Genomic DNA, 12,057 nt, shown 5'->3' on the forward strand with positions numbered 1-12,057 from the left:
TCAGAATAATTTTAAACTGCAGAGGGGAGGAGAAGAGGGTTTACGCCCTCCCCTGCTAACACCTGTTAATGGAAGTAGACATTCAGTGGTGTTGTACTGTTCATTAGCCCAAAGTGTGATGACTTTCAGTGCCCCATTAAAATCTCCAAGCTACAGTTTAATTTAAAAAGTGTAAGTGTACCATAAACAGGGGGGAAGATGGTCCATAAGGAATATTCTGTCATTGGAGCTTCTTTCAATGATAAAAATCTCTTAGGAAACATCCACTTTGCAGCAGCCCTTTTTAGTCAGGATGCTGAACCTTGCCTGGCACGAGCAGCAGAGATCCCATGTTGCCATCACCTAATTTCTCATATTTGCCTGTCATCTTTAGTTTTTGATCCTGATAAATGGTTTGTGGAGGCTTCAGGCAAAATGGATATAATGATTTTACCATTTGGGCTCATTAAATTGCCAATTTGAGATCTATCCTAGTGAAATTAGGTCTGGAGCAAAGCACAAATTATGGCTAAGTAAGGGTTTCAGAGGAATTTTTTACAGTTACAAATAAAACAGAATTCTGCATTTTTAGACCAGGTTTGTTAGATGGTTTACGAGGCAATGCAGAATTTGTGTGACATGATGATTTTTGGATTTGTTTTTAACAGTATGTCACAATACTTAAGAGATTTTGGTTTTCATCGCTTTGTGAAAAATAATTTGCAAATAGTGTAATGTAGAATGCTCTCACCCAAGCCCAAGGGATGTCATCTTGACCCTACAAAGGTTCAATAAACTTGCAGGCTGTCAGACTCATTTGAAGGCTATAAAATAACTTTCTAGATGACCATAACATTTAATTTAGGTTTTCTCTCCCTAGTTTAGGTTTTCTCTCTTGTTTCGTTGTCTCTGTTTTATTTTTTTCCCTTTATTTTTGGGATGCAGTGGTGGATGGGGGGGTGATGTTTTTGGGATGATATAAGTCTTTCCTTACAGGCACCTCTGTAAATGACTGAACACTTTTCTGCCATGTTCATATTGTTTGCATTTTTTCTACATATGCTGGGATGATACCAGCATCACCTGCATTAAAATATTCATCCAAAATAAGCTTTAAAGGAAAATAGAAAAGTCAGTTGATATCACCATATCACCATATATATCATAGTCTCAGCTGCATGGGAATGAGCACACTTACAAATCAGTAAATTTGACATATCTTGAGAAATTGTCTTTAGGAACTCACTTTATCATCAGTTGAAAGCAAACCACTTCGTTCTACTTGACATTTAAGGAGGCTTTGAAATGTAACATTTAAATAATCACTCCTTTTAAATGTTGAGGATGATGATTTTTACCAAGCTTTGACATACTTTTCTTCCCTCCTCCCTTTCTGTTTTTTGGGTTTGGGAAAAATGGACTCTCAAAACCAGCAGCACAAAAGCACACTGTATTTTTTTAATGTGTCAGTTCAGTCTCCCATCTTTTTGAGGGTCTCTTCAGCTTATTTTTGTCTTGAGCAAAAAGCAAATCTTGGAAAATTAATGTTACACATGCATGCTAACAGCTATTGTTCTCCTTACTCTGTGTTTATCCTATTTTTCTCACATTAAGCGTTAATAAGTGATTTAGATTTAACACAGTAAAAGCATTGAACTGGTGTGTGGAAAACATTAAAAAAACTGCTTACTCTCTGTGGAATGTACAGTCCTAGAAAGCTTGGCCAGCATTAGCAGGCTGCCTTTTTTGTCCCAAGCAATCCCTTTTCCAGTCGGAACAGGCAGTTCTGTAACAGTCCTGTAATCTTGATAATGTAACGCTAACAATAACAATGAGACACTGGAGGAATTTAGGGAGCTTCAGTTGTAGAAAAAATGTTACCAACCAGGGGGAAAAAATTATCTCTGCTTAATCTGGGAAAATGGATACAAAGCAGCAGAGAAGGACAAGTAGACCTGGAGTCTGTGCTCAGCAGGATTTGCTGAGTTGCAGTCTGCAGATTTTCTGACTGGGTTTGTGGCAGAACTGCTTGGAATTAAGTGGTTTAGAGAATGTCCTTTGACTGTGATAGCTCTGTTAGTACAGGGATTTTTGTGTGTTGTTAGCCCCCAGCTTGTTTTGCAGCATCACATTACAGTGGCTTCTCAAGCGCTGGACTTCCTGTGGGTTTGAGTAAACAAGAAGTTTTGTAACACTCCTTATTTTTGCGTTAGCTGTGCTGTTAATGGTTGTAAAAATTGGTAGTTCTGGTCAGAACCTGGGTGGCAGTGCTGTAAACCATGGTAGATACTTTAGTTTATAAACTAAGCAGCATCTTAGAAACCACCCAGACTTGTGCCAGCAGAGCCACAGAATCCTTCAAAAATGACTCCTGTAGCATCAGGTGGAGTAAATACTGTTCCCTTTCTTTCTCAAGGGACTCTTCTGGCATTTTAGGAATCTTATCACGACACAAAAATACATTTCTCCCTCATTTTGCAAAATATTTCTCAGGGGATTACAATGACAGAAGAAATGGCCACTAAGAGCTATGCTTTACACTGGAGAACCATGGGATACAGTCAATGGAGGGGCTAATCTTATCCCAATTAAATTAGGGATTCCGGCTTTTGCATCCCTTGGGTGACATCCTGGCCTTTACTCATATCATCATGTTCTCCCTTCAGTCACAGCATGACATTGCTGTTAAGAGAGCAGAATGAAGGTAAAATAAATCATGGTACTGGGCTGTTCCTTTGCCAGTGTGCAGCAATGTCACAGAAGTGAGACCCATCTTTTGGGCACACAACTTTATACACAGGGCTGAAAATAAGTTTACTGCTTTTGGGATTACCAAATAGTTAAAAAACAGCTAGGAATTGATAAAGAATCTTTATATTGCCTGAGGTTTTAAAAGTGTCCTAAGACAGCTTTACATAAAGAATCTTGAAGCCAATAGAGAAAACTGCTTGTGATATTTTTATATCACAATCAGATTTGAAAATTATATTCAAAATTTCATCATTGAATAAATTTCACTATTAGAATATATTTCCAAAATAGAGTTGCACTTTAAAGATGAGAAAGCTTTTTTTTACTCCTTGGGATATCTGTGGTGTGGTCAAATTTCCAGTCACAGCTACAGTGTTTGCAAGTATCACACAGTGCTGTTACTGGGATTTCCACATACCCTGGTGGATGGAAGAACCACACCAAACCTGTGATCTTTTGTGAACTTGATATCAAGCTCTGTTCATCAGACAGGCCAGCACCTGAAGCACACACCTACTTCTCGTAAGTTATTTCCATTTATAGCACTGGGCTGTGATAAACTTGGCTGTGGATGTGCAATAGCAGCAGTAGAGGGTTTTGTTTTCCAGGATCATCACTACCCTGATTGAATTTCATAGAATGAAAAGCAACCTGGAGTTCTACCTTTATACAGAATAGTAGTTCAAGGAGTTAATTGTCTTTTGGGCTTGCTGAAGCTTAATTGACTTTTCTTCTCACAGATATCCACATTTCTAGAAAGCAGAAATGACCATGACTGCCAACAAGAACAGCAGTGTCAACAGCAGAGCTGGAGGGAGTAAAGTGCCTCAGGACACTCTGGATAGGTAAGTGGAGAACTGCAGGATTTGCAGATTTTGAGTAAAGTTTGTCTGTGTTTGGAACAAGGTGTCTGTTCCAGGGTAAGTAACCTCTATTCTGACAGAAAGAGAGCTTTGCTGGGCTGAGGGAAGTTTTTTGTAGGGAGTGGAGGACCCAAGGTATGAAGAAAGATTTCTTATTGAACAATTGCTGCTCATGGGCTGGTTATGATGGGAGTGATTGCAAGGAAGCACCTGTGTGGAAGGTGCTGTATAGATCTCAGAAATTTTGGGCTGAATTCCTCAGCCATGTGATTGCATGCCGGCTCTCCTGCACTGCCGATGTCCAGTTGGTGTTTTTGTGTTGGTTTGTGTCACATTTCCTCTGCTGTTCTGCCTTCACAGACCATGGTCAGACCATCTCCTGTTGCAGGTCAGGCAATGGGTGGGAAAGGGCTGAATGTCAAGTACAGGGTTCATCTGCTGCTTTGCTTATTTGTCCTTTCTGTAGCATGAAAATAATTTACAAAGTAGATTATCTTTGTAATTCACAGTTAGGGGAAAAACGAAACTTTTTAAAATGTGTAGTCAAAGAAAGATGCAGAGAACCAAAATTCATTCTGTTTTTTTATTAGGTATATTATGCTGTGGTAGAGCTCAGCAGAGGTGGGCTCCATATCCTTGTACACTTCCCAGTTTGTGTGTTTGCCATCTCCATTTTATCAATGGATAAAACACTGGGAAATATTTTATCTTTTTACTATTGTTTACAAAATAGTAAAAAGATAAAATAATGAGGGCCAGGGGGACTTAAGGAATTTCTAGAGAGATATTAATATATAGACGTTAATAACAGTTCCCTAATGATCTCTGGATCTCTCAAGTTGTTTATTGTCCTTCCACCAGTGCAGACAGATCGGTGCTGGGAACTTGGGTCTAGACTTTGGCAAACTTTGGACAAGTCTCTTATTTCAAAATAATTTCCATTTTGAATAGCTTAGAAAGTACTGTGGGATACTGAGTTATTGGATAGTAACTGTCAAATAAACTGTCTTTCCTTATCATCATCATCATCTGTTTCAATTAGAATTTTTCAGGAAGAGATTTTTCTAAGTACAAGTAAGAGCCTGAAGCTAAGGACTATCTTTAGGTGCACTTGCTCAACAAGGGATGAGATGAATAGGTGGTCATGCTCCATTTCTCCATCCATTATTTTGCCTTATGTAATCTTCACCTGTCTCTGAGAAAGCCTGCGAGAGGATGTTATCTGAGCCAACCATGAGCATTCTTCCTTTGAGTCAGACAGTAAATCAGTGTTGTAAGTGCTGGCATTATAAAAGTTTCAAGCTTGCAAAACTTATTGTAAACATGTTCAAAGAGTCACTTAAACTGAACAGTCTCTGTCTCTATTGTGGGTTTTGTCTGGGCATTTGGAAACCTGCAAATGTACTTTATAATGTGACAGTTTCAGTTAGAGCTGATACTGGTGTAACAGGTGTAGCAGTCTCCTGGTTGCTAAGATATATGTTTAAGAGTTATTTTCTTGTCAGTCTTAGCTTTGGTGGGGTTTATTGTTTCAAGATTGTTCAGTTGATAGTCTTAAAGGTATCTTCCAACATCAGTGATTCTGTGATTCTAAGATGCAAGGTGTGATTGAGGGATATGGTGACATCAGCTGATTCAACGTTTTGAGATTCCTTATAGGTCAGAAGCAAAGGTCAGTAAAGTCTCTAGAAGTCTTTCTAATTACTTTGTCTGTGATTCAGATCTCTATAGATCACAAATTGAAATTTTAATAATAAAAATCCTCACTGGAAAGAAGGTGCCTCCAAGTAAACATCCATACAGCTGCATGCTTTGCAGGCATTAAGATTCTTGCAGTAACTAAAATTCCCTTGGTCCTCACCACAATGGGTATTAACTGTCATGAATCACCAGAGTTATTTGAATGGCACCTCAGGAAATGAGGAAAAGACAGAGAACAGAGCAAGGACATTATTTGGGAGGATAACCGAGTTTCACCTGAGAATCTGGTTGTGGGGTTCATGGGTTTCTGCTGTGAGTACAGGAGGGGAAAAAGAACTCTTGGATCTGAAGAAAGTGAAGTGTTTTAAACAAAAGCACACTAATGCATTTTTAAAGTTACTTGAAGTTCATTCACCACTTGTTAAAATCTGAGATTTTTGTGTGTGTTAGGAGAGAAAACTTGACTGTGTTCTGAATGGGAAAATTGTAGAATGACAAGGGTGGTTGAAGGTAGGAAACATTTTCACTACAAGACAAGAGTAGATTTATTGTGACTCTTCATCCTAGAAAGGAGATTGAAGGGGGGAAGAGGAGTATCTGAAATGAGATCTAGAACAGAGATGATAAATAGGGAAAAAATACTCTTTCCATTTAAGAACTAATGCAAATCCAATGAAACCAGAAGACAACAGGCTGAGAGTCAGTTGAAAAGAAGGCATTTTTCAGCAGCATGTTTTTAAACCATTAAACTTACTCTTATGTGATGCTGCAATCAGACAAATCCATGGAACAAAAAATCTTCCAAAGCCTTTTAGTCACAGAAATAAAATCTCTGAGTCAACAGACTTAAGCTGGTTAAGTTGTGCTGCACGTTCTTATTCTCTTCTCCAGGCACCTGCTAACTCTCATGGTCAGTGACTGAACCTTGGACCAGGAATTCTTTTTTGGTCCAAGCCAGAGGGAACATTCTGATGTTGTTTGGAACAAGAGTCAGTTACAGGAAGCAAATTGGAGAAATAGCAGAAGGGTTGTTATGCTTACAAAAGGATACTCTGGCTTTCAGTGAGCTTCCAGAGTACAACTTTAATCCTTCCTTGTGAGTCACTGAGGTGAATGCCAAGGAATGGAGGGATAGGAAAGCACCTTGTGTGTAGCTGGAAGTGACTTCTTGGGAATTTTGGCAGGAAGCAGCTCTGTGAAATCTTTTTAATCCTTCAGCAGAGGACAAAGGAGCCCATAGTATGATTGCAGCTAGTGCATAACCACATCCCTTTGCATCAAATGAGTTTGATTTCACTATAGTTATGAGGATCAGTGTGACTCTGAGGAAACCTTAGGAGAACAGAAGCCACAGAAAGGCATAGTGGTGTTTGTAGGTCTCTCTCCTTACAATGTGGCTTGCTTTCCCTCAGCAAATGATTTCATGTTTATCTGGAGTATTTTGGTTTTATCAGAAACTCTATTTGTTATTAGGTATTTGTCCAAAACTTGTGTTTTCTCCAGTGCAAACAAAGATAAAAGTAGAAATGGCACTACCATCTTTGACTTAAAAATTGCCTCTACACTGTACTGTATTAAAACAGGGCAATAATTATGTCTATGAAGTCATGCTCTAGTTAGCAAAATGCAGCTTTCACACTTGTAGGCTGTCTAATATAACAGATACAAGGAGTAAAAAAAAATCCTGAACAAAAGATTTACATATTAATATATCATTATATCTTAAAATTGCAGCTTAGTTTGAGATGCTAAATGCAACAAGAACCAGTCTAGAGATGAAAAATATTTAGAGTTGTGTGACTACATAACCTGTGTAAATTATTCTTAAAGTCTTTGCCTCTGGCTAGTATGCCATCTCTTAACTCTGCATCTCAAGGCATTTTATACACTTGAGCCTTCTCAAATGCTGCAGAAACTGAAGCACAGGAAGGGTTTGTTTTTAGAGGATCCCGTTGTTCAATTTTTTATCAGAGTTTATTGCCGGAGGCATAAATAACATCAGATTTTCAAGATACAGACTTCTTCCAGTGTATTTGTAAGCGTCAGAATTTCTCTTTGCCTGTAAAATGTGGTGTGCCTTATGTGCAGGGTGTGCCTTATGTATGGGTCCCAACTTGGAGAGCAGAAGAGGGCTTTGGAAAGCTCAAAAACATTTTAGAAAAATAATTACAATGAACAAAAATTAAGTTTGCTGCAGGTAAATGTTTTACTAGTGTGGTGATTTTGGTAGAATATATAGAGAGACTGTTGTGATGAGCAAGAACAAACACTCAAACTTTCAAATGTAGTGTCCCTGAGTTTGATTTGGGAAGATAGCTAAAGCAGAAAACAGCCCTGATTCCAGTTGTGGAAAAGGACTGTGTCTGAGGAAAACTGTTCTCAGAGGCTTTGTGCCCAAGGAAAGCTGTGCCACTGCAATCACAGGTGTTTTGTCACAGTCTGGATTTTGTGATGTGGATTGTTGTCTTTCCACCCAAGCTGCACAGGAAAGGTGGTGTCCTCACCAGAGGATGTTGGTGGAGGATGTTCTCCAGCTGAGCAATCATGATTTATTGGCACAATAAGCTGGGGGTGCTGAAGTCAGGGAGTGCCGTAGCAAGACGCCAGAGATTTGTGCAAAAGAAGGATTACATCTGCAATTAGCCATGAGCACCAAGTTACAAAGTGTCTATTCAAAGAAGGCTCATAAAACTTCTTTCTAAATACTTTTAGTTGAATCTTTGAACCAAATACACTCTTACTTAGTTAAAACTGAAATCTGCTATCATGAGTTGGATCTTTCTTTTTGTTTGGGAAGAACTGAGCTGAGTACCCACAAACTGCTAAATACAGGCTTTGGTTTTTATCTCTCAGCAGCGTGTGAGGACATTCATGATGTCACTGAGACTTTGTCACCTCCATTAGCATAACCTGCTGAGATAAGTTTGCACTGACTTTGTGGCCCAGAACTTTTCCTTCTCCAGAATTTAAGTTAATAGGACAGACATTTAATTGGTGGAGCTACCTTACCTCCAATGAAGGCAATAGAGAAGCACCACAGAGTCTGGACTAATGTAACTAGAGACACCCCAGGAATGTTTCAGGTGGATTGTTTATAATTCTGTAAGTATCAAATAAAATAATGACTTAAATTTCTTAACAAAGTAAGCCCATGGGTTGGTTACTAGAAATAGCGTTTTGGGTTGGTTTCCTCTCTCCATCATGTACGCAGGTCCATGCTCCGCCGTTTCACATGCATGCCAAGGTCCTGTGTTTTATTACTGTGTTTCTCTCAAGGCAGAAACAATCTTAGGAAAGTCATAGAAACTAAGAAAACTTCTAGAAAAATCTTAGTTGAAGGAAGAATTTGTGCCTGTGCTTCAGCCCTAAAACCCTGAGATGTGTGATCATTTCCAAAATCAGTCATACTTAAGCCAAGCTCATTCAGTTTTATATCAAATGTATTTATTTATTTTAAAGTGAAATTAATTCTTGGTCCACATTACTAAATCCAACTAAAATACTTTGTTTCCCTTGAAAGGATTATGTGGTTATGGGCTGGGCAGAAGTCTAGAAATATTTTGCCTTAGGAATTGACACCTCCAGAATTCTTAAATAAAAGAATGTGTAGATACATCCAGTGCTGGAGTTAAGCAGTGCTCTGGTGTCAGGGCTTGAGTAGGGCTGGCAGTTTTTTTGCTCTGCTGGCTTGTCCTTAGAGTGCTTTATTCTCTTCCCTTTCTACAGTAAATTTTTCATTTCAAAGATAATCTCATTTCTTGAGCAAAACTCATCTGCTTAGGGAGAAGATTCGTCTTCAGAGAGGGTGCAGGACGTGTCTCTCATTTAGAGACATCCCTTCATGGATGCAAATGTGGGGCCTTTCGTTTGTGTTATCAGATGTGTAACAGTTCTTATTCATTCAATCCTTCTGCTACTCCTAATACAAGAAAAAAAAATGCAAATTATCAAGTGCTCCTCAGCTCTATGTTGAACTGTAGGGACTGCCAAAATTTATTGTCAGGTCATTCATGCAGATGTGATCCAGTCTGCCTGCACTGACAATGAATTTTCCTGTGACCAATGCAGAAGAGCTGTGTTCACATCCGGGGTGGATGACTCCAGGGGCAGAAAGGGGAGGACAGCACTGAACAACTCCCTCACCATTTGTTACAGAGCCTTGGGAGGGAGATAACTCTGCATCCACCACAGTGGAGCCCTGGTCCTACTGTAAAAAAATTATCGCCAGTAAGATAAACAAAATGTAATTAATTGCATTCATGTACTTCATGTGAATATAAATTTAAAGACTGAGAGATTATTTTTTTTTAACATACCCTGAGTTTTCAGATTGGAGAGCTTTGAGAAGAGTGCAATAACTTAAAAGATGCATCTTCAGCTCTGTGTTGCTCTAAAGTAATGAGGTTTTGATCTTATTTGTAATTCTAATGTATGCAATTTTCCCACTAATTTTTGCATGGTTGCCATTGTCTTAGCACATTTATGGTAAAGTATTTTCTCACTCTTTCCTTGCTTAGGATGTGGAAGTATTGCTGTAAGTGATAGGCTGCTTGTTTCCCTTGTGGATGGCTGCATTTCAATTACAGGTGAAAGGCTCCATTCTAATTGAAGGTGAAGGGTGCTCTCTGCCTGGGCTTACACTTAGTACACAGGAACAGGGAAGACAGCAGGTCTAGAAGTAGTTGCTGGCTGTTTACAACTTTTGACATTTGTGCATGGTTTGGAAGGTTAGTGGATGCTGTTTTGTGCATATTTGGGCATGCAGGTTTTATCTGAGGGCCCTGAGGAGGAAGGAGTGAGAGCAGCTTGAAAAGGAGAGTCAGTTATGTATGCCTAAAGCAGGAAGCCAAGGCTTTTTTCCTTTTTACTTTAAAATAAAAAATTCTGTTGCCCCATCAGTTGTGGGGTGGCCTGGGCTAAAACATGCCCCAGTTTTTCTAGCCAGAGCAGCCATCAGGGTCTTTGTTAGAGCAAGAGGCCAGTAGTGTGAGTTAAGCTCACACGGTTTCAGCACATCCCAGCCTCTTCCCACTGCCTGGGCTGGGACCTCTCCCTCAGCTGTGGGAGATGTCCTGGCTCAAGGAGGGCTCAAGGAAATGAGGCACTCCACACTGAACTGCTGAGATAGATTTTCCTGCCAAAAGCATTTGCCTACTGCTCAGAAGTACTAGTGAGAACATTTATGAGCTCTTTATGAATTTGTGAGAAGGAAAAAAACAAATCCCCTGTAGAAAATGTTTTTTTAATTCAGAAGAGAATTAAGTTTTAATATTTTTACAGTGAGCTTGAGAACAGGAAGAGTAGTGATTTAATAAAATTCTAAGACTAAGCAATATGCTCTGTTATTGGAGCTGTGATGAAACACAGCTTAAAAAAAATTGTTTAAACCACTGAGATTTAGAAAACCATACAAATAAACTTCAGCCAAATAATGATGAAAACTGAATAACTGATATGACATCTATTAGCAAATACTGTACTCTTTCCTTTACCAGCAGAAACAGCCTGAAACATGCAGCTGACAAATTTTCAGCAGCTCAGCTCCCAGCAGTGCAGAGTTTCATTTGGTTCAACAGGGAATAAGAGCTATGGGTTATTCTGTGAGACTGGAGGTGCATTTGGGACATGAAGCTCTGGCAGCTCAGCTCTGAACTGGGCCATGGGAGGTGGGAGGGCCACCAGGAACAGAAACATTTGCAGTGGGAAGGAGTCACAGTGCTGGTTCAGATGACCCTGAGGCTGGGAAGGGTTTGAATGCAGGCTTTGACAGTCCTGCTGATTTCCGATGGTCGGGGCGCGATGTTCCCCTCCCTCGCTGGGCACTGCTGGGCACTGACCCCGGCCTGGCAGAGCTGAGCCTGCTGCAGCCTCTGCAAGTCCCTCAGCAGGGCTGCAGAAACACTCTGCTGAGCACAGTGCTCTACAGACTCGAGAGGAATGGATTGTGAGACAAGGTGACAGCTTCTAGTTAGAGCAAGAGAGAACTGGAGAAGTGGATCCACTTCTGGATACGTCCTTTGGGCTTCCTCAAACAGTGGGGAATTTTGCTATTCCATTTCTGTTGCTGGCTGCTTTGTTTCACTTTAATTTTAAAAGTCCATTCAGGAAGAATGCACTTGTCAGTCAAACAAATAACTTTTTCTGGAAATTTTATCAATATCTCTCTCCCATTTGCATAGGTTCCTAGGAAAACAGCCCAACAAACCCTAAAATTTTGATTGGATTTTGCTTCATAAAGCTTCAGATCAAGTTGACTTTATTATTACTTAAAGGCTACAGGAATGTAGTGAATTCCTTCCCATTGTAATTTAATTCTCATGACACTTTGAATGCTTTATGTTTTTATATTAAGCAAATCATAGCTTATTATTAAAATTACCTTTTCTCTTCTATTAAGGTTTATATTTGCCAAAACCACTGGAAACTAAAAAATTAAAAAGAGAAACTGAGAAGTCTTTAAAAAAACAGAGTTCTAGATGAGAGTTTATACTAAAGAGACATTTTCAATGCAACTATTGCAGTATGAAGATTGCAATATTGCAATACTGTGCAATATTGCACTACTTAGACTAACACTGCAGTCCTTATTTGTTTAATCACTATATTTACAATAAGGTGCTCAGGGGTGCTAAGATCTGAAATAAACTTAGATATTTTTACAGGAAATTATTACAAGAGCTTGATTTTGGAAATGTTTCTGATATCTTTCTAGTGCTTTTACTGCACTGAACTGTAGTGAATAGAAGCAATGAGGAAGACACAT

General features: G+C 39.3%; 1 protein-coding gene across 3 annotated transcripts in view; it reads left to right on the forward strand.

Moving 5' to 3' along the window:
- DENND2B (DENN domain containing 2B) overlaps window positions 1-12,057 on the forward strand; it is a 151,757-nt gene that overhangs the window by 61,900 nt on the left and 77,800 nt on the right. For all 3 annotated transcript variants that reach the window (XM_059473776.1, XM_059473777.1, XM_059473778.1), the window contains one exon: window positions 3,471-3,575. In XM_059473776.1, the coding sequence (XP_059329759.1) occupies window positions 3,496-3,575 (80 nt within the window). In that variant the 5' untranslated portion in view covers window positions 3,471-3,495. The remainder of the gene's footprint in view (window positions 1-3,470; window positions 3,576-12,057) is intronic.

The sequence above is a fragment of the Ammospiza nelsoni genome, chromosome 6, assembly GCF_027579445.1.
Source record: "Ammospiza nelsoni isolate bAmmNel1 chromosome 6, bAmmNel1.pri, whole genome shotgun sequence".
Classification (NCBI taxonomy): Eukaryota; Metazoa; Chordata; class Aves; order Passeriformes; family Passerellidae; genus Ammospiza; species Ammospiza nelsoni.